General features: G+C 41.2%; 1 protein-coding gene across 5 annotated transcripts in view; it reads left to right on the top strand.

Moving 5' to 3' along the window:
* CNNM2 (cyclin and CBS domain divalent metal cation transport mediator 2) overlaps positions 1-22,683 on the top strand; it is a 150,670-nt gene that overhangs the window by 101,041 nt on the left and 26,946 nt on the right. For 3 of the 5 annotated variants that reach the window (XR_009005651.1, XM_007187220.2, XM_057530834.1), the window contains exons 2-4: positions 16,972-17,115; positions 20,277-20,414; positions 22,468-22,637. Coding sequence is in view for 3 of the 5 variants with exons in the window: in XM_007187220.2 (XP_007187282.2) it covers positions 16,972-17,115; positions 20,277-20,414; positions 22,468-22,637 (452 nt within the window). In the remaining 2 variants the exon portion in view is untranslated. Of the gene's footprint in view, positions 1-16,971; positions 17,116-20,276; positions 20,415-20,617; positions 20,683-22,467; positions 22,638-22,683 lie in introns of those variants that run through there. The other 2 variants (XM_057530835.1, XR_009005652.1) reach the window with 2 other exon arrangements.

The raw sequence follows: 22,683 nt of genomic DNA, 5'->3' as shown, positions 1-22,683 counted from the left end.
TGTTTTTGTAAAATTTGCAAAATCCAGATATTTTAGCTACAGTTGATCAAAATTTCTCTCTTGGCATTTTTAATTACCCTCTTTCACTCTTTTTGTCTCTAATGTTGGAATGGTCCCAGGTGTTTTTCTGGAATCTAGCTGTGGGGAAGTTGAGCTGGGGATACATTTAGTTTGGATTTGCAGTCGCTTCAATGTATAGTTATTGCTAGCCATCCCAGTGTAGGAATGACCTCGAGAAATACTCCTGCACGGTGCCAGCTCACCTGGTATTGTGACACAAAGGTACAAAACCAGCATTGTATCGAGAGACCAGTGCCAGAGGTGTTAAGACACATCGGTATCATGGAAACAGAAGAGGATGAAATGTACAAAGCCAGAAACTGGTCAGTAGAAAAACTTCTTATGGCGCCTTAGCCTGAACATTGGCCTGATACAAAGCCTTGCGTGCTGGGACATTTATTTGGAATAGGATCCCAGGGAGCAGGAGTTCAGGACAAGGGAAGTGAAATGGGAAGGAAGGAAAGAAAATTCAAGGATGTGATAGTGTGTTAACTTTGGCTACAGGCAACAGGTGTTCTTTCCTACCTAGGACTTCTATTTTTGAAAATATTTATTTATTTATTTGGCTGCGCCGGGTCTTAGTTGTCGCACTCGGGATCTTTTAGTTGTGGCACATGGGATCTTTTAGTTGTGGCACACGGGATCTTTAGTTGCAGCATGTGGAATCTGGTTCCCTGACCAGGGATCAGACCCTGGCCCCCTGCATTGGGAGTATGGAGTCTTAGCCACTGGACCACCAGGGAAGTCCCCTACCTAGGACTTTTAAAGGAGCCTTGTGAGATGCTCTCAGAACGGTACTTGAGTACAGAGGGGGACGTATTTTCCCATGGGTATTATTTCCTTCTCCGTTCAGGAGAAGTCCCAAGGCAGAAGTGAGAGATGCAATGAGCTGGGCCGTGAGCTGTATATGAGATGCTGTCTGTTTGCACTGGTCACACGGGCATGAAGCCAATCCGAGCCTGTGTGGAACTGGTCGCTGTGGCAGTGGAAGGGGTGAAAGGGGGTAAGCAATGGGACCGAGAGAATTTTGAAGTGGCGCTTAGGAGGCATCTAATGTTGACAGAGGATTCTGTTCTCATTCATTCCTAGTCAAACATTCTCTCTTGTTAGAATTATGTACAATAATGTAGTGCATGTGGTTATAAATCTCCATTCTTTTTTACTTTTTGATGGCAGTCACACAAAAGACTTTATCAGAATTATTGTTTGTAGGACACAAACTTTTGATGGTTACAAATTTCAGTCAACATGCTACTGTTAACTGTTTCCCCTGTAGGACGTTTGGTCCTGTCCAAAACGTCCTGAGCATATTTGGTCCGTGCCAAATGGTTTTGGACAAGACTGAATATCAAGGGTATCTTACGGACATTTTGGATAGGATCAAATGTCTGCTAACCAACTATTGCTTGCCAGAATTTTCCTATACATATACAATTTATACAAATAGGATCATACTATGTAAAATATTCCAGTTTTTTTTCCCTTAATCTGTTTTGGGTAACTTTTCATAACAATTTAGGTAGATCTACTTTGATCCTGTTTAATGGCTGCATAGTATTCCATTGTATGGATTTATGAGAATTTATTTAACCAGGCTTCTCTATTGATGGATGTTTTTCCTTATAGAAATACAAAAACGTGGGACTTCCCTGGTGGTCCAGTGGTTAAGACTCTGTGTTCCCAATGCAGGGGGCCCGGGTTTGATCCCTGCTCAGGGAACTAGATCCCATATGCTGCAACTAAGAGTTAGCATGCTGCAACTAAAGATCCCTCATGCCGCAAGTAAAGATGCCACATGCCACAATGAAGATCGAAGATCACGCGTGCCGCAACTAAGACCAGGCACAGCCAAATTAATTAATTAATTAATTAAAAAAAAGAAATACAAAAACTTCTTTCTTTTGTCTCTGACACATTTTTAAGAGATACTGGGAGGGAAGATAGATAATGGGAGTGATGAGAAGGAATTGTGAAGGAATTTTAAACAGAAAATGTTTGGTTTTTAAAGTCATCTGATGTATCATTTTTTTCTCTTCTGTGGTGACGATGAAGTGCTTGAGGTTTCTAGGGACAGGAAAAAGAAGAGTAAAATGCTAGGACTTCTGTTATCTCAGGTCAGCAAGAAAAATACTCATTATTTTTGCTCCCTTTATATTTTTCAAGTTCATTATTTGCTCAAAATTTGCAGATGGGATTAATGCACTGGATGAGAATTTGAACTAGATGACTTTTCATTTTTCCCTGCAACTCCAGGACTCGGTGATATTTTGATCATTTTGATAGCCCTTTCCCCTCATATCGTGTGATTATTAACTATATGATAATGCATAATTATTAACTTATATTAACTGTATAATAATTTATAATAGCAATTCCTTTTCCTTATTACAACTCGAGGTCATCAGGAAGGACTTCTGAAAAGAGGAGACTTTAGTAAGAAAAGGGGATAAAGTTTTCCTTAATAAAACCAGCCTTCAGTTTTCCCTTTAAGCAGGTTTTAAAAGAAGTGATGACCGCACCTCTCTCCTTAAAATGCCTGCTCCTAAAGCAAATGTTGTAAGGGGTGGTTTCGTCTGTATGTTTTTCAGCACGTCATCTGGACTTAGGTAATTTTTATTCACTGTATCACAAGAGAACCATGTTTTTATGTCTGCTTTGTCTAATTACCGATCTTGCCTCCTTGTGTTGTAGAAATCATCCAAGAAATTAGTTCAGTTGATATTAAGAGTTTTGGACTGCAAAACAAAGTTCTACATGTTACTGATCCAAAGACTAAGACCCAAGGAAGGAACAGAAGAGCAAATCATAAAATTAAAACACTGATAGTTGGCCTTACCTTAGCAGTGGAAGTATGTTTCCCTTTTTTGAATCTCCTATTACTGGGTTTGTTGGGCAGTTACTAATATTTTGGGCTGTTACCTCACTAAGATGGTCAGTCCTCATTTATCATCCTTAGGAAAGCTACAAGTCTAAAGGAAAGACAGAAATAGACTCATTGGTTCTAAAATAAGCCCCTCAGTTTTATAGAAGAACTACATATCTCTTGGGAAAAATGGGAAGGTTCCCATCATCTCAGCCTGAAAGCCATCCTTTGTCTTAGCCACGTTTTCCGTTGCTGATTATTTACTAGGAAAACATTCCAGTGAGTGTACAGTGAGTGGTACAGACCACGAAAAAAGATGAAGTGGAGATGCCCGGCATGCCTCACTATTTATAAGAAAATATTTCCCCCAAAGATGGGAAAATCCAAATCTTTAAATACTCTGGGAGAGGAGAATAATGGAAAAAACTCTTCAGTTTCTATTCTGTTGGTTCATAAGATTTTTCTCACAAATCATTTGGACAGGCCATTAAGCAAGTCACATAGTGACTGGAATCTTCTATTAATTGCCTCACTTTGGGTTTCTGGCTAACGTATCTGGCAGCAAGACTGAAGAACAAGCAAAAGAGAATGAACAGCTGGTGGTGGTGTGGGAATGCGAGGCCATCTATTATTTGTGGCCTGGAATCCTAAGTTAGGTGGGAGGACCACAGGGCTGTCTTTAATAGGATAGTCCACGTGGATGGTTTGAAGTAAATGATTCGGCTTCTTGTCTTTAAATACAATCGCAGTTTAGTCTATGTTAACTTTTTGTTCTGAAAATTTAGTTTACTTGCTATTTCTACCAAGAAGTTCATTCAGCAGGTCTCTCTGGCATTTAGTGCATATATTAGTACATAATATTAGTTTGTCTTCCTAGACAATCAGTCACCCATTGTCTTGGGTTTGGGAAATATTACTTAGTCTAATCCTAGTCTAATCCTGGTTTTTCTTTTTGGCCACGCCATGTGGCTTGAGGGATCTTAGTTCCCCAACCAGAGATTGAACCTGTGCCCTCGGCAGTGAAAGTGTAGAGTCCTAACCACTGGACTGCCAGGGAATTCCCTAATCCTAGTTTTCCTTTGGTATCTGCCTTCTAAATCCCTTTGTGCTGTGGATCCTGAGTAGGTCAGTCATGGTTCAACAAGCAGAACCAGTAGAAGACAGATACCACATTCATTAAGGAATCTTCTTAAAAGGGTCAAGCTTATGTAATTGCAGAGGCTGTCTAAGAGAAAGTACAGAGTTGGTAGGGCAGGCCATGAGGGAGGGAAGATCAGAGCAGGTGGAAACCCCGCGGGTGTGGTCTGCAGCAGCTTTCAACAGGTGGAAGGTCTTCTCTCCCTCTGAAAGCCTTCACCCTACTTTTAAGGCCTTCAGCAGATTGAGTCCGTCCCACCCAGGATAGCTACCCTTAAAGTCGACCCATTAGGGACTTTAACTACATCTGCAAAATCCCATCCCAGCAGCACCTAGATTCATGTTTAATTGAATTACTGAGGGCTGTTACCTATCCAAGTTGACACATCAAAAATCCATCACATTCAGAGAAGCCAGAGGAGCTGCCTGGAGAATACTGCCACAGAGGTGCTTCTGCAGACATTTATTAAATCAGGGCTGGTATCTCTGCTGCTTTTTATAAGCAGTCCCATCTGAGCATTCACAGTTGTAGAACTGCCCGCTGTGTGCCTCAACCAGGGGAGCCTGGTTAGTTAATCTTGTGAGGACTGAAGCCCACTCTTGAGTTTTCAGAAGTTGCATGTAAAACAGGTTTTTGTTGACTGAAAAATGTTTTCCTACGGATCACCATTTTGTGAGTTTTTAAATATTTGTTTACACTTAAAAGCTAAAGCTTAAGAGCCACTGTCAGTGGAAAACTAAGCACTTACTTTACCAGAGAAGCTATTAACATGGTTTGTTCTGGGGGGTGGAAAGGGAAGGGAGCGTGGCTATAAAAGGGCAACGGGAGGGGTCCTTGTGGTGATGGAAATGTTCTGTACGTTACTGTATCGATGTCAGTATACCGGTTAAGGTGTGCTGTCACACAATTTGGTTTTGCAAGATGCTCCCAAAAGTATGTGGGATCTTGGGTGAAAACACATGAGACCTTTCTGTTATTTCTTACAACGGCATAAGAATGCACAGTTGTTTCAAAATAAAATTCTATTAAAAATGATCCATTTTATTTATAAGGCAGTCCTTTTATAATATGATTAATCTTTTTCTAATCTGTCTTTTAAAAATAGTCATGTTTTCTTAAGGAGGTAGACATGTATATGTCTTAGCCCTATGCTCGAATAAACTACATACTCAGTATATATTTGAGTGGATGAAAGTATGCCTGATGGGAAAATTGTAGGTGACAGATGATTTTTTACAAAACATCTTTATATTAAACACAACACACAAGCTTAAATTCTTAGATGAAATATTGGGCATACTGTAAAAAGATGGAGTCTTCACTCTGTAATAATGATGACTGAGAAAAGATGTGATTTATTACCTCAAAAAATAAGGCCAGACATAACCTAAAACATAAGTCGAGGGGAAACCTCTAGAAATGTGCAGGAGGTAGTTAGCTGTAGGACAAATACTATTTTAGCCTGGAAAGTTGTATAGATTGAAAGTAAAACTACTTTCGAAGGATTTAGATAAGTGTGTGGATTCGCTCATTTAGTGAATATTTGCATGCCTCTGAGGTGCCAGGCAGCTGTCTGCAGTTTTCATGTATTTCAGGAACTTTTCCAGATGTAAATGCTGATGTCCTTGAAGGCAGCCACACCTGCCCCAAATCTCCATGGATACAGCTGTCAAAATCTGAGAACCACGTGGATTGGATTTTCTCAGTGTATGTTTCTAATCTTACTGCATCAGAGATATTTATGGAGAAGTGAAATTCAACCAGTCAAAAATAATAGTAACATTCTAAAGATATCTACAAGCATAATTCTTTTAAACATTGATTGTCTTAAAAGATATGTTCAACTTAATGTTTTTCTCTTTCAGGTATTTCTTTCTTTTTTTTTTTTTTTAAATATTTATTTATTTATTTGGCTGCGCCAGGTCTTAGTTGCGGCACGAGGGATCTTCGTTGCTTCGTGCGGGATCTTTTTTTTTTTTTTTTTTAGTTGCGGCATTCGAGATCTGGTTCCCTGACCAGGGATCGAACCCGGGCCCCCTGCATTGGGAGCACGGCGTCTTAGCCACTGGACCACCAAGGAAGTCCCTCAGGTATTTCTATTTTAGGGATACAGAATAAGAAACTACAGTTAAGAATGGGCAGGTGGGACCAAACTTAGTTTAAATGTTAAGAAACAGGTATTTATAGCAAATAGAAGGAAGCCTGGGACAATCAGAGAGGTAACCTCCAGGGAGCAGCATTGAGGCTGGGCCCTGGTGAACTCAACCTAGGTGCTCTGACTCCTGGGGGCTCCCTGTGCTGTGCCCAGGTCTCTGCAGTCAACCTTCAGGGAAGGCATAGGCTTTGCTTCTGTTTCTTTTAAGTCCCTTAGAGGCTGACCACCTCCGTGAATGATTGCCCTTCTTACTTTCAGAGCTTGGTCAACGAATTTCCCTGAAAGCTGTTATAATCTAAATTAGTAGATAAATTCAGGGTTCTACCCAGGAAACGGCCCTATTAAGAAATACTGTCTGCATCAAAAACTCCTACCCTCACCCCCCAAAATTCGATTATTTTTTAGGAAACCATGATTCCATATTCCACCCTAGTAAACCTCCTGGCAGACATGACCTAACTGGGACTGTCGATGGCTGAGGAACCCCACATACCTGGAGCGGAGAAGCTGTCCTGCTAGGGAGATCTTGGTCAGCCACTTAGCTGGTGGCCACTGGAATTTTTAGAAGTAGTAAAACTTCTGATAAAAGAGGGCTTTTGTCTCCTGGAATAGCAACAGTTATCATCACTTAAAACCAGTGTATTTCTATATACAGCAAGTGCTTCTATAGATATACTCCTGGATTATTTATACAGGACTATTTTAAGATCTGTGTCACATTTTTCTGGTGTATTTTATGGTGGGAAAATTCAGTTGGAAAAAATGCACTTAGCTGTGGCTGGGATGGTGAGGTAAAATAAGCACTTAAAAAACATGAAGGTTGTGGGTTCTTTTTTTTTTTAGCTTTAAACAGGACAGAAATAGCAAGGTGATAGCTCCCTGAATGAAATCGTGTTGCTTCTCCTTAAGCAAACTTTACCATTATACTCATGTCATAATACTAGATCTATCACCATATGAGTCAGTAGAAGATCTGCAAGGCATGTGTAAGAATTCATCCAGGTATTCGTTACAAAAATCTGTGAGAAAATAGCTGCTTTTGTGTACTATAGCTTGTTATTCAGGGTTTCTTTTTCTTTTGATTTTGCACCTGTTGAACTGAGAGGGCGATGGATAGGGTAAGGACCTATCTACTGTTAAGAGTAATGTGGGTGTAGAGACCCAGGCACTCCCCGGGCCCAGGTGTAGCTGAGGCGGGGCTGTGTTAGGGCTGTGTGTGCAGCAGTCGGGCTCCTGTGATCGCTGATCGCTTCCCCTGAGGAGAGCCTCCTTCTTACCTCTTCTGTGGGGATGAGGAAAACCATGGAGGTTATGATTGGACAAAATCAAGTCATTTGATTGGCCAGGACAATGAGAGCGTAAGAGGAGTATGATGGAGACCAAAGGACGGAAAGATGGGGCGGTTGGGGACCAGGTTCTTGATGGCCTTTGAACCCGACTCGAAGACGTTTTCCTTTAAATTCAGCTGTTGATGGGAAACGAGCACTTTTTGAGTAATAGGATGATATGATTGTGTTGCGGTTTAGTAAGTATTACCTTTGTGTATGTAGGTGTGTTAGGTTATTATGCTAGGCTTGGCGGGGCCTGCGGATGAAGAGTAAGGCAAAGATGAATAACACAGAGGTCCCTGTGGTCAAGGAGTTTATGATCTAAGCAGGGAAACAACTAACCTTGTGGTCAACGAGGTACGAGTACACGGGCAGCATTGTCAGCTGAGGAGGAGCGACGAGAACCAAATGGTTACTTCTGTTTCAGAGATTTGAAGGCTGCCGTCCTGCCTCATCCCTGCCCAGGTTTCTCATCTATCTCGATGTCTCTGGCCTTCATTTCCTCCTCATGTGCCACTGCTTATACATCTTACGAGATCTTGGTAGTTCTCGCCTCAGTTTGCCTCTTACAAAATGCAAGACCCAGACCTGAACACGCTACTCCACATATGGCTAAATGTAGTAGGAGCGTTGCTTCCCCTGTTCTGAGGTTGGATTGCCACTGAGTCATCATGAGATAATATGCTGCTGGACCACCAGGTCATCTATTTTATGGGGCCCTGCTATTAACAGAGAAGGGGTTGCCGACAGGTCCTACCTGGGAGGCCACAGGCAGGCCTGTGTTCCCCTCGGAACCTGCTTACGTCTGCTTATCCGACTTAGCTGCTTCTCCTGTCGCGCCCTGGCGCCTTCCTGCCCCTACCTCCCATTCCCCTGAAGTCCCCTCTAGTCCCTCCTGGGTGGTAGTTCTGTAACTACTCCTTGAACTACGCATTTTCTTTCTTTTTTTTTTTTTTGATGTGGACCAATTTTTTTAAAAGTCTTCATTGAATTTGTTACAGTTTTGCTTCTGTTTTATGTTTTGGTTTTTTGGCCGAGAGGCATGTGGGATCTTAGCTCCCCGACCAGGGATCAAACCCGCACCCCCTGCATTGGAAGCATGGAGTCTTAACCGCTGGACCACCAGGGAGGTCCCTGAACCGTGCATTTTATACACATTATTGCATGTAGGTATCCATCCATTCATTCACTCTTCGTTAAAAAGGGAAAAAAGAAAAAGGGTGGGGAGAAATGGAGAGAAGAGGCAAAGGTGATTTAGAGTTTTAAGCCTGGGAGATTGGAGATCTAATGGCATCATTTCCAGAAGTGGGTATTCAAAAGAGGGAGGTCTTATTTGGGGGAGGACAAACCAGACTCTGTCTAAAGACACAGGCCTTTTTTTCTCCGGTGAAGGCTCCCTGGCAGAAGCAGGCCAGTGTGTGTCCCTGTTAGAAGTAGGAAGGGCTGTTGTGGAAATCACAGTGGATGGCACTGAGATGATAATCTTTGGATTCTTCATCTATGACCTTTCTTACCTTGATCATCTTTTGTCACCAAAGTCATCTTTCACAACCTTTTGACTACATATGATACTTTTGACTCTTTTCTGCTTCTTGAAGTAGTTTTTAAAAAGTTTGGCTTCCAAAGCACTGTTCTCTCTATTCTCTGCTCACTCCACCGGCCCCTCCTTCTCAATCTCCTTTCTGGCTGTATCTCCACTTCCTGCCCTATGAGACATTGGCCTGCCCCAGGCTCAGTGCTGGGATCTTTTCTCTGCCCACACCCTGTGTCTCGGTGATCTCCTCCAGTGTCTGGCTTCACTAGCCTCTCTTCTCTGGGGGTTCTCGCTCTTCATCTGTAACTCACATCTCTCGCTCTCTCTCTCTCTCTTGAATTCTGGACTTAGGTATGTTACTGCCTGTTTGACATTTCCACTAGGATGTCTAGTAGGCATCTTGAACTTAACCTGTCTAAATCTGAACTGATTTTTTCCTTCCAGACGTGTACCTTCCACAGTCCTCCTTGGCAACTCTATCCTTTCTACGGCTCAGGCCCCAAAACCTTAGAGTCAGCCTTGGCTTGTCTCCTTCTTTCCCGCCTACATTCAGTCCATCAGCAAAACCTGTTGGCTCTTTCTAAAATATATACCTGGAATCTAAGTACTTCTCATCCCCTCCACTGTTAGCATCTGGTTCCGGTCACTATCTCCTCTCACTGGTATCGCTGAAATAACTTCTTGATTGGGCTTCCTTTTTCCCGGCTCTGCCTTCCCCGCTGCATCTTTCTCCCACCAGCTGCCAAGCCTTTTCTTACCACAGCAGCCAGAGATCCTTTCAAAACAATACAGATCAAGTCACTCTTCAGCTCAGAACCCTCCAGGGACTTCCCATCTCTGAGTAAAAGCTAAAGTCTTTGTGATGGTGACATGATCTGCCCACCACCCCTGCTGCCCTCCCCCACCCCCCCAATCTTTGATTCTTCCTCTCCTACTCACTCTGTTCCAGCCACACCGAAGTCCTTGCTTGTCCTCAAGCACGCCAGGCCTCCCCTCTTCAGGGCTCCATTGTTCCCTCCACCTGAAACATCTTCCCCAGCCCCTTACTTACTTCATTTGGCTCTTTAACGACCTTCAGCGTTGCTCAAATGTCCCCTTTCCTTGGCCGGCCTAAATTAAATAATTCGGCCCCTGCTTTTTTGTTCTCCACAGCACATTTTATACAATCTGACATGCTTTCATACTGTCTCTTTCCCTTAGTGTCTGTCTCCCCTGCTAGAATGTTCCTTGAAAGCCAGAGCTTTGTTCCCTTAGGTATGAGCTTGGCACATAGTAGGCATTCAGTAAATATTTACTGAGTGAATGAATGGATTTGTGTGACTATAGTTCATTGATACATACATAGCATTGTATTTTCTGGATTATAAATTATGTTCATAAACATTAGCTCATTGATCAGTTTGTTCACTTTTTGTAAGTCAGACTAAATCTAACTCTAATATTAGGCTATTTAAAGTGTATTGACTTCCTTGATGACTAATATGCAAACTGGTTTCCTTGGGAGATCTTAAGTATGGCCATTCAAATCTATCCTCCATCCCGTTTTGTTTTAGTGATGGGGGCTCTGAATTCTAATTTACAGAACATTTCTTTCTTTTATCGCTAGTTCCATAGACCAGCGGTCCCCAACCTTTCTGGCACCGGGGACCGGTTTCGCGGAAGACAGTTTTTCCACGGAAGGGTGTGGGGGATGGAGGGATGGGGGGGATGGTTCAGGCGGTAACGCGAGCGATGGGGAGCAGCAGATGAAGTTTTGTTCGCTCGCCACTCACCTCCTGCCGTGCAGCCCGGTACCTGTCCTCGGCCCGGGGGTTGGGGACCCCTGTCATAGAACTCACTCTTTAGGAACTTTATTAATTCTTACTTATTGAGTTATTATAATTCTTACGTTAGATAAACTGGGAAATGTTTAAAAACAAAGGCATATCAAACTCTTCATTTGCCCTACCCTTGTTTAAGTGAGGGGCCACGACACTGCACAACCTCAGGGGAACCATTAGGCCTTGCATTCTGTGCCCCTACAGTGGTGTGACACAGCAGCCATGGCAGATATAAGACGTTTGGCTTTAGTTTCTCATGGCTGAATCTTCTGTTTGTTTTCCTCCTGCTGTTCGAGTGGCATTTAAGACTCTGTCTGCCTTGCGCTTGCATTGTTAGGTCTCTTGGACTACTGCCTGTCACTTGTTATTAGTGCAGCTGTGTCAAGTTGTTGCTAATTCCATTCTACTTCATCTACCCTCTTGGCTTTCTTCCTTAGCTATTTCAGTTACTCTGCCTACTGTTCCATTTCACTTGATTGACATCAAACTTGTATGATAGCAAACGAGTCCATATTTTCATCAGGCAGTTAAGGTATCCTTTGTCAGCCTAATCGCTATCTAGTTAATTATTTCTATCAAAATATAAATGGTATCTGTCATTCAGAATTCGAGCCTAGCGTCGTGGTAAGGTTAAAAAATGCGAGTGTGGCAACCTGCTACCATTCTGGGCTGATTCTCCAGAGAGAATAGGCAATACTTTGATTTAGGGAGCAGTGAAAGCAGGCAGAGACAGAAATTCGATCCCAGTTTTACTGTGTGTAGATGATTTTACTTAGCATACCTCACAATGAAGACATGTTCTTGTAATTTCATCTGTGCAAATGCCCTGTTTTGAGCACGTAGCAGTTAAAATCTAGGTGATTATTTCATAATAACTTGCTTGTGATACTGAATTTGAATAGAAATATATTGATAGAGCCCTGTACTCTGAAGAGAGGCCTGCATAGATTCTCTTAGGTCTGACTTAGTGATCCCTTAGTGATCTAGGACCAGACTACGTGAAGAGAGGCTATGGGTATAAAGTTCAGGGCAGTTGGAAATGACATATATACTGCAAGACCTCTTATAGCTAGCAAAAAAGGGCTGTCTCCAAGCCCTAATGTCTGCTTTATTCTGTATATAGTTAATCAAGTTTATTTAATCCATGTATATTTAAAAGTTTTAGTGCTACTTAATGCCTATAATTGCATGTTGTGCTGATTGCTGTGTTTTCATTCTTTGGAGGTTAAGAATCCATCAGTTTATAATCTTTTCTAGTTTTTGGTTTATAAATGCCTTTTATTAGTTTCCCCAAAATTGCTTTGCTGCTTTCAATCCTGGCTTAATGCCTCCAACACTCAGGTTCAGAAGGATGCTATTTGAGCTCAGTTTTTAAAATTTCTGTATTGACAGGTTTACATTTTCTTTTTGATTTCTCCATTGATGAGGCCAAAGACTGAACTCCCTGCAGCGAATGGTTAAGTGGGGGAAGAGGTACCTTGTATTGTTGTCTAACAATATTGTTGTATTGTCTAATCAAAAGCATGATTAGAGAAGAGGGGTATCATTTTTTTTTGTACTGCTTAGTGGGAAGAAGGTTCAAAAAACAAGACTTCTCACCAGGAATTCCAAAGCTAAAAATATGTGGCTCTGGGGCAGATGAAGAAGTTTCAGTACTGGAGGTGGGGGTGTGAAAGGGAACAAGTGAGCTTGGAAGAAAACTTAATAATTTTCAATCTCAGAAGCCTACCTTACATGAATAATTTCTCCGAGAGTAAGGCCCTTTCCAGTCAGATCTGTTGGTGCTGCTGAGCTGGTATTTCAAGTATGTCCATCTGCATTTAAACGAATTGCTCCAAGACAATCTGATTATGCGGTAGTTACTTTGGTGAGAATAGCGCCTCAGTGGAATGGAAACTTCATTTTGAGTCTAATATTAGACCTTGCTTTGGAAAATTCCTTTTAAATGATCACAAGCTGGGAATAGCAAAAGAATTTAACTTTCGACAGACAGCATTCACCAAGAATTTTTAACTGCTTATGTTTGGGTCCTTGGGAAAACAGATGTGAGAAACTGACCGGACCAAATTGACTAGACTAGAATTGACTTGACCTGATGCGGTGTTTATATCTATTGCTGATAAGTTTTCCTCCTAGTCTCATTTGCTCAAAATATTTTCATTCTTTGAGCGTGAGCATGCTAAGGATGCAAATTGTTAGGAGGCCTAATTGTCTAACAATCTAAACTTCTAGGCCTCCAGACATTGTTGCCTATAAAGGGGTCTGAGGCAGAGCGGAAAAGGGCGGACAAGCCGACAGAACCAAAGCCAGTTTCTGAGTAAGTGCTGGGAACTTGATCAGACCTGGCCTTCAGGATATTTTTAGTTTGTCTGGCTGATTGTGTCTGAGCAAACTCACCCAGTTTGAAGTTTTAAGTAAACTTTATTTAAAGGACACCCCTCACTCCCCCCCCCCCCGCAAAAAAACCCCAAAAACCTCACCCTGACATTGACAAAAATAATATACGTGTTAACTGATCATGAAGTTTCCAGATATCATGTCTCCTTGGCTTAACCTAAGGATAAGTTTCAGATGCCTTGCGTGCCTTGGGTTGGGAAAACCAATATTGGTGTTCGAGATAAATTTAAAATTTTAAAAGATCTTTCTGAAATTGAAATGCATCTTTTAACCACAGTGTACATTTAGTATAGTAGGGTTTTTTTTTCTCTTCCTAAGCTGGCAATAAGTTGATGGTGCCTTAGAATTGAGGAAGAATATTAATAAATTAATAGCTACCATTTATTGATCACCCAGTGGATCCTAGGCACTGTCTTTGCTAGGTACCAACATTATCTCTGACACTCACGATAATCCTGTGTGGCAGCGACTATCATGAATGAGCCTGGGTTTAGAGGAGACTGAGGCTCAGAAAAGTTAGGTAGTTTGCTCATCACACAGCTGGTGATGGCTAAAGTGGCAATGCTGGAGTTCTCATCCAGGACTGGTCAGCTTCACAGCATGTGTTCTTCCTTGTAGGTTATATCTTTTTGATGTTTACTATATTTGAAATTAAACCTGAGAAATTTTCAACATTTACTTATTCATTTTTAAGGGACAATCATAAATCCATTACATGTTAACATAAACAACATTTTTATTAAAAATAACTTTTTTCCAAAACATAGTGTCATTGTTTACCTTTATGTGTATCTCTTTATTATCTAGCTAAATGGAGGGCAGCTGGATTCTCTTCTGCATTCAGTCTGTGCTGTATACTGTTTTAATTGAAGTATGTGAAGAAAATCTGGCCTCACACAGATACGTATTTGGAAAAGGGAGGGGTGTTTTAATAGGCTTTTTGAAAAATTGTGTATGTTCTTCTTTGATAATATACCAAAACTCCCCAAGTGATAGTTTCTTAAAGGTTAGTTGCAATGTAGAATCTGAAACTATGCCAGTGGACTTTTGGTGCACTGTTACATTAAAATCTTTTGGTCTGGAATCTTCCTTACAGAAGAATTCTGAATAATGTATGTAGCTACCCTCTGACTCCAGGAAGGAGAGCTTAATTCCTACCGCTCACCCCTCCCTGGGGGTGGGCTAGACCTAGTGACTTGCTTCCAAAAAGTAGAATGAGGGAAAGGGAAAAATTAGTAACTTTGCAGTGGAGAAGAAACCTGGGAAACTCTACCTTAACCAAGTGGTGAAGGTGAACATCGCCTGTGATGTCATGTGGCTGCCATGTGAGCCCTGATGTGATGTAACTAGAAAACTCATAATCCCAGTCTAATCGTGAGAAAGACATATCCAGATAAGAGGTCATTCTGCAGAGTACCTGATCAGTGCTACTTGATTGTCAAGCTCATGAAAAACAAGGGAGGACTGGGAATCAGTCACAGAACAGAGGAACCTGGGAAGACATGACAGCTAAATGCAATATGGTACTCTGGATTGGATACTTGAACAGAAAGAGAACATTAATGGAAAAACTGGTGAAATCCAAATGAAATCTGGAATTTACTGAATATTACCATATGAATGTCAGTTTCTAGTTTTGATGACTATATCATGGTAAAGTAAGATGTTATCAGTGGGGGAGAAATTGAGTAAAGGGTATACAGGGACTCTACTGTCTTTGCAAATTTTCTGTAAATCTAAAATTACTACAAAATAAGTTTTTAAAAATCCACTGTGATGTATTGCATTCTGAATAAATCATTTACCCATGCGTGATTTGCTAACACCATGGCCCTGGTCATTTGGAAAATACTTGTTCACAGAGTTAAGCAGATCTTTGAAATGTTGACACATTTTATTGTTCAGTGCTTTCAAAATCTCATTTGTTAATAGCACCACCTGTCTCATCAGAAAAGTCTTTACTGAGAAGCTCTCAAGCTCGTGGCGGCGGATACAAGTTTCCCAAAATTCTAATTTTCCCTTGAAAGCTCAGATGTTATCTTTGGCAGCAAACACTGCTGTTGTTTTCCTTAATGTAAGAGGCTCATCTTGTTCATTTTCAAGAAAATGTCTGCCAAATATCCAAGTCTAAATAACCATAGTTTGTTTGGTAGTCATTCTTTCAAATAAAAAAGATGTTCAGTGAAAAAAAGTGGCTGATCCAACTTGCAACTCAAACAATTTGCGTTGAGTCATTTTCCTCAAAACAATTTGAGTCCTTTCTTCAAAACAACTATTGTACTTGAGAATGCAACAGAAGTGTTTTACCGTACTTCGCAATTTGTCACATACAATATTGAAAGACAGGTCCTGGGAATCAAGATTTAATGAAGCTAATAACTTTTACTGCTTCATCAAGGATATATATATTTTTTGTCCTGAAAAGAATTATTTTATTTTTAAATTTTTATTGAAATGTAGTTGATTTACAATGTTGTGTTAAAGGTGTACAGCAAAGTGATTCAGTTACATATATATGTATATATATATATATATACACACACACATATATATATTTATATACTTTTAAAAATTCTCTTCCATTATAGGTTATTACAAGATATCGAGTATAGTTCCCTGTGCTATACAGTAGGTCCTTGTTGGCTATCTGTTTTATATATAGTAGTGTGTATATTTTAATCCCAAACTCCTAATTTAAGGGATATTCTTAAGAGGAACTAATTTTTTCCCCTCTCACTGTGTGTGTGTGTGTGTGTGTGTGTGTGTGTGTGGTGGAGAAGACAGTGACCACTAGCATAGTGACCACTACTACCGCTGCCTTGATTTGTGCTCAGGCACTTTACACCATTGCTGCAAATATCAACACAGTGGAAAATTCCAGGAACATTTTAGTGTTCTAAATGAAAACAGTTTGACCTTTCTGACTCTCCTAAAAGGGTCTTGGGCACCCCTAGGGGTCCACAGACCACACTTCGAGAACTGCTCTCCTAAAGTAAAGTAGCAGTTGCTAAAAGGTCACAAAGGAAGAGCTGACATAACCGAAGACCAAATCCATTAGGAGGCAAGTGGTAACATGGTGGTACCATGTGTGTAGACGATGATGCTCTTCTGGATTAACTGGTCTTACTTTTTATGGCCCATGAAGCTTTTCCATTTGTTTGTGGTATTTCCAAACCATTTTTTTTTTTTTAAAGGATTTTCTTATTTATTTATTTATTTATTTATTTATTTATTTATTTTTGGCTGTGTTGGGTCTTCGGTTCGTGCGAGGGCTTTCTCCAGTTGCGGCAAGCGGGGGCCACTCTTCATCGCGGTGCGGGGACCGCTCTTCATCGCGGTGCGCGGGCCTTTCTCTATCGCGGCCCCTCCCGTCGCGGGGCACAGGCTCCAGACGCGCAGGCTCAGCAATTGTGGCTCACGGGCCCAGCTGCTCCGTGGCATGTGGGATCTTCCCAGACCAGGGCTCGAACCCGTGTCCCCTGCATTAGCAGGCAGATTCTCAACCACTGCGCCACCAGGGAAGCCCCCAAACCATTTTTAAATGCTGAAATATAGACTTTGATAATCTGGTATCTGTGTTTGCTGCTATTTTTACCATAATCATTTATAAGACTTCATTCAGGAAATTCAGAAAATTACCTCTGAAAATTACCTCTTTGTTTTCTTTTCTTTAAAGGTAAATCTCACCTGGCTATTGTGCAGCGAGTAAACAATGAGGGAGAGGGGGATCCATTTTATGAAGTTCTGGGAATTGTCACATTAGAGGATGTGATTGAAGAAATCATCAAATCTGAGATTCTAGATGAAACAGATTTATACAGTGAGTACCATCGCCTGAGTGTAATTTTCCAAAACCTTTGCTTTTATTTGTCATGTTGTTTGTGAGTCATCTGACATCTCTCCAGCTGTTGTCTGCCTGTTTCTAATTATGCACTGTGTGTGTAGGCTGGGTACCACCTACCAGTATATTCCAGTCCCTTCATCAGAGAGGAAGAAGAGACAGGTCCTGTAGTGTCAACTGGCCATGTTTTTTTTTGAAAAGCCAACTGCTTCTAACTATTGATCTGGGCATTGCTTGCCCTGAACAGAAAACTCTATTCCTGGTTTTCCATTTATTTTACATCTGGAGGAAGACTTGTTCTTAACTAAATTTTCATTTTACACAATTAGGCAAATTGTTTTCAGATAAATTTCTGTCTCTACCTATGGTCATAATTCAAATACTTAAAAAGTGAGGGGAGTTTGTTAAATTGATGGATAGCAACTGTTGAAATTTCTCTGTTCCAGGACCCATGGGCCAGGGTAGAGGTGAGGTTTGCAGGCATAGTTTTGCTGGGGCAGTGGTGGTGCAGCGGGGTATATAGAGAAAGCAGGACGGGTTAGGGTACACAATAAAAAATTTGTTTTTCTCATTCTGTGCTTCTCTGCCTTTTGAGAGGTGGTCTTGGATAGGGGCAGGGGAAGGGAAGTATCCACACCTGTTTGCCCAGGAGTAGGCTTGATTCTGGGCTGAGTGTTGAACATGAATCTTGTCTCATTAAAGTCCACAACTGTTGGACTGTGGAGCTTAAACCCTCTTCCTCAGCTTTACTCTTAGGTAAAGACTCTTTCAAGGGTTTCTTAATGCCAAAGATGGCCCAAGGCCTGAGATGTTAGGGGCTCTCAAAGGTGGTATAGAGAAAGAGAATCTGGGCTCTTTTTGTCCTGTTTGGCTTTTAAAGCACGACTTGGAGGGGAAAATGGACTGTTCAAATGGCCTGGAGCACCCAGGACAAAGCCAGCCTTGCTCAAAGTGGAATGACTTTTTTTCAGTCCTGTTAGAAGGGAATGTCCCTCATTTTTTTAAAAAGTCTTCCATGCACCCTTAAAAAAATACATTTTTTTTTTTTTTTAGTGAATCACTGATCTTAATGGATTAGCTGGTCTTTATCTCAATAAGCAAGCAGTGATTTTTTGTTTTATTTATTTATTTATTTATTTATTTGGCTGTGTTGGGTCTTCGTTTCTGTGCGAGGGCTTTCTCCAGTTGCAGCAAGCGGGGGCCACTCTTCATCGCGGTGCACGGGCCTCTCACTATCGCGGCCTCTCTTGTTGCGGAGCACAGGCTCCAGACGCGCAGGCTCAGTAATTGTGGCTCACGGGCCCAGTTGCTCCGCGGCATGTGGGATCTTCCCAGACCAGGGCTTGAACCCGTGTCCCCTGCATTGGCAGGCAGATTCTCAACCACTGCGCCACCAGGGAAGCCCAAAAAAATACATTTTATGTTTATGTTAAAATACATTTTATGTTTATACATTTATGTTTATGTTTTCCATGTACCCATTTAAAAAAATACATTTTATGTTTAGCTCTTGACATGCTTCTGAAAATGTATCTTATTTTTTCCTCACATCTGTATAGTGTTCTTTAAAAAACACCAGTTCCTATGTGTTTTATCCTTTTGACTCTTGGAGAATAATCAGAGATTTCATAATAGAGAATATTGTTAACTCTACGTTTACATTCTTTTCATCCTTCCTCACAGTGACTATTTAATACCAAGTGTGTCTCTGCATATTTATGTGTTTCCCCAGGGGTAATCCTCATTGTAAGAAAGATAATCTAGACATTTATGAGCTTTTATGTTTACACTACAGTTCACTTCTTTTAAACCTTGATGAGACTGATTTCATACATGGCTTCCTGAATGAGATGCTGAACTTGTGGTTCAGGTGTATTCTTGATTCAGATTAGGGATGATGACTCCCTTTGTCATTAGAAAATTATTTAGGATGCTTGCATTGATTTATGCTGCCTGATTCTAAAGAGAATTTGAGACAGGAAAATTATAGGTTGTGTTCACTGTCTCCCCAGGACAAGCCTGGTTAGTAATCACTCTGTTTTGCCCTAGGCATGAAATGGTAATGTAAAGACTCATGATTCTTAGGGGAAAAAAAGGAAGCAATTAGGATCTTGTCTCTAACCTAGTTTTTTCTTGATCATTACTTTGTCCAGAAAAATACTTGAAAAAAGGTTTTGCATTAGACGCTTCCTAGATCAAGGATTGGCAAACTACAGCCCTCAAAAGCATGCCACCTGTTTTTATATGACCCAGAAGCTAAAATTTTTTTTTACATTTTTCAGTTGAAAAAAATCAGAATAATAATTTTATTTTGTGACATGCAAAAATGATAAGAAGTTAAAATTTCATATCCGTAATAAAGTTTTACTGTAACACAGCCCTGCTAATTCGTTTACATATGGCTGCTTTTTGCTAAACAGCAGGGTTGAGTAGTCGCAACAGAGCATACATGGCCCGCAAGCCTGAAGTATTTGCTGTCTAGCCCTTTACAGAGGAAGTGTGCTGACCTCTATTCTGAATCACTTCCTTTGTATTTGGTTGACCTTGAGGATCTCATGGTCTGGGGTAGAAATGCAGCTAACAGTTATTATTATTAAAATACTGTTCCATGAAAGTGTTCTTGTTTGTTTCTTGAGATTGTGTGTGTGTGTGTGTGTGTGTGTGTGTGTGTTCTCTTTCAGCAGAGGCTGCGAGCCTCTTAAAGGTAGGGACATGCTTCCCTGTGTCTTCTGTAACATGATTGTTCTTCACTGCGGTGTGGCGACCTGAGTAGCAGGAGCGTGTGTGCACTCCGGGCGACATGCTCTGTTGCTATGTGGTTGTATAGGCTCCACGAGGGGAGGATTCGTGTCCCCAGCTGCCCAATAACGTACTTAAAAGGGCTCTGAAGATCTTCACGAAGTGTGTCGATAGTTGCTCCTCATCAGGTTGCCTGTGATTTCTTACTCTGGATTGTGTCACAGTCATGAGTGTGCTGCACTGATTTAATGAGGATTCTCTCTCCCTTCTCCTTTCCACGTGGTGCTTGTATGTAGCGTGCCCACCATCTGGAGAGAGAGCCTAGCCTTTTCCATATATTATGTCATTTTCATTCGAAAAGAGCCCCAATCTAATGGAATGCATTTCCATTTCTCCCTCAGCTGATAACAGAACGAAAAAGAAAGTGGCCCATCGAGAAAGAAAGCAAGATTTTTCTGCCTTTAAGCAGACAGACAGCGAGATGAAGGTTAAAATATCACCACAGCTTCTCCTGGCCATGCACCGTTTCCTAGCAACAGGCAAGTGCAGCTTATCACAGTTTGAAATCTCTGCCAACCGTGGAGCGAGTTTCTCACCCACCGCTGACTGGGGTGGGCTGGGGGTGGAGACTGGGAAATGGGGTGATAAGTAATGCCACTTTTGTGTTTTGTTTTTTGTTTTTTTGTTTTGTTTGTTTTGTTTTGTTTTTTTCTTTTTAAATTCTCTCCTCTCCTATGTTCAGTGTCGGCATGAACCCTCTGAGACATTTACCAGGGGTGGACCAGTAACTTAAAATTGGTCTGAAAGGTAAGGATGAATGTTAGTGCCACACTGCATGTGAACAGTAGGCCAGGCCATCCGCTTCAGCTAAGTCCAGGGGAGAGCCAGCTGGCGGAGCAGGCGGACAGTGCAAACCAGACACTACCTCGTTGTGTGTCGGACAGTTGAGTAGTTCTCTCTTCAGCTTGCCTCAGAAGAACAGTTGGACATCGGTGGTGACACAGGTGCTATGATTTGCAAAGAAGAACAATAAATTTTCAAAATTAAATCTTTACCCTTTATGGCTTTAATGAAATCAGAAATTCTAAGAACTCTGACATGGATTTCTTGATGGCCTCTTCAAATCAGATTGTTAACTTGGGCCCATTCCAGGAGGCAAGTGTTCACATTATTAAAACCACCAACCCAGCCAGCACTGACTGCTCCAGAGAGGTCAAGGTCGAACGGACTTGAGAGACCGACTGACCCTGCTCACATCCCCAGATGGCTCTCTAGGCGAAGGGTGAGCTCTGTTGGCCAGGGGAAGTGTGAGAAAATCAGAGTACCCAGTGGCCTGTAGAAGACGTCTGTGTCCAAGATGGGCAGCCAGTGCCTTTCAACTGAATGCAGTATACTTAAGATATTTTGAAAAGAATGCTAACGGCAGCCATGTGATGGAATGTTATGCACTCTTTAAGATCATGTTTTCAGATACCTGGACATGCTCACCATATAATATTTATGACATGGGAAAATACTCATAATTTAATGTAAGGTGAGAAGAAACAGTATAAAACCGTGCGTACACAAGATTATCCTTGTGTTTTTGTGTGTACACACACCTACACGGCACGCATGCCTAGGTGAGGTATTAGAAAGAAATGCTCACCAATTGCTCAGAATGGTTACAAGTGGTTGGTTTATAGGCGATTTTATTTTATTCTTTATTTTTTTCTGTGTTATCCAAAATTTCCACAACGTACTGTCTAATTTTGTTATTACAAAAAAGTCACAGAAGCTAATGCAGAATTTATATTGCACATATAACATAATTTAAACAATTTTAAAACATATAAACAATGTCTTTAACTTGCTTATTATTTTCTATTTCTGATAATACTGTTCATCATTTTAGAACCACAATTTAAAACTAAATGTTATCCTACTCTGCCTCTGAGATACCATAAAGTCCACTTTCAGCATGGCACCCTTAAGTCAGTAATTTTGGGTTTTGTTATTTTAATAAAATCAATATCTTTGTAAACTCAGATCAACATTACATTTTTTTTTTTTAATTAGCAAGTTGGAGTGCATGTTGATGTGTGCACGTGCCTTGCTTTTATTCTGAATCTCTACCTTCCTTTGTTCCCAGACTTTCTCAGGGTAGTTGAGTGGGAGAATGAGATGTGGAGCACTGCGTCTGTGCACCTGGTACTAACCCACACCTAGATGCTTCCTGACCTTTGCTTCGTCCTTTGGCTGTTGTTGGACAGTCAGTCTTTTGTGGCCTGTTGCAGGGCGTCCTGGCAGTCGTGGAGCCTGCTTCTGGTTGATTTTCCTTTGTGTCAGTCAGAAAATGAGGGTATTTTTATGAGAACTGAAACCAGTGACAGGTCGAAAATGAAAAGTTTTAAAGCAACAAACATGAGAATTCAGCATTTTCTAATTTCTCCCAGGTAATCTGCCCCCAGCGGATCACCAAACGGAAGTCTCGTTAATCCATACTGTTATGGCTTCAATTCCAAGTATTCTTTTCTCTAAACACCTTAATCACTAGTATCATTTTTTTCCATCCATTTGAAGTGTAATATCAAGTTGTGTTTATATCTATAGAAGTAGAAGCATTTAGCCCATCCCAGATGTCAGAGAAGATCCTTCTAAGGCTGCTAAAGCACCCCAATGTCATCCAGGAACTGAAGTATGATGAGAAGAACAAGAAAGCCCCAGAATACTACCTCTACCAGCGAAACAAACCTGTAGACTACTTCGTTCTCATTTTGCAGGTCAGAAGAATTAATAGTTGTTTGATCTTATTGAGCACCCACCCTT

The sequence above is a fragment of the Balaenoptera acutorostrata genome, chromosome 16 (assembly GCF_949987535.1).
Source record: "Balaenoptera acutorostrata chromosome 16, mBalAcu1.1, whole genome shotgun sequence".
NCBI lineage: Eukaryota > Metazoa > Chordata > Mammalia > Artiodactyla > Balaenopteridae > Balaenoptera > Balaenoptera acutorostrata.
Note: the sequence above shows the minus strand (reverse complement) of the source record. Positions and strands in the feature narration are given on the sequence as shown.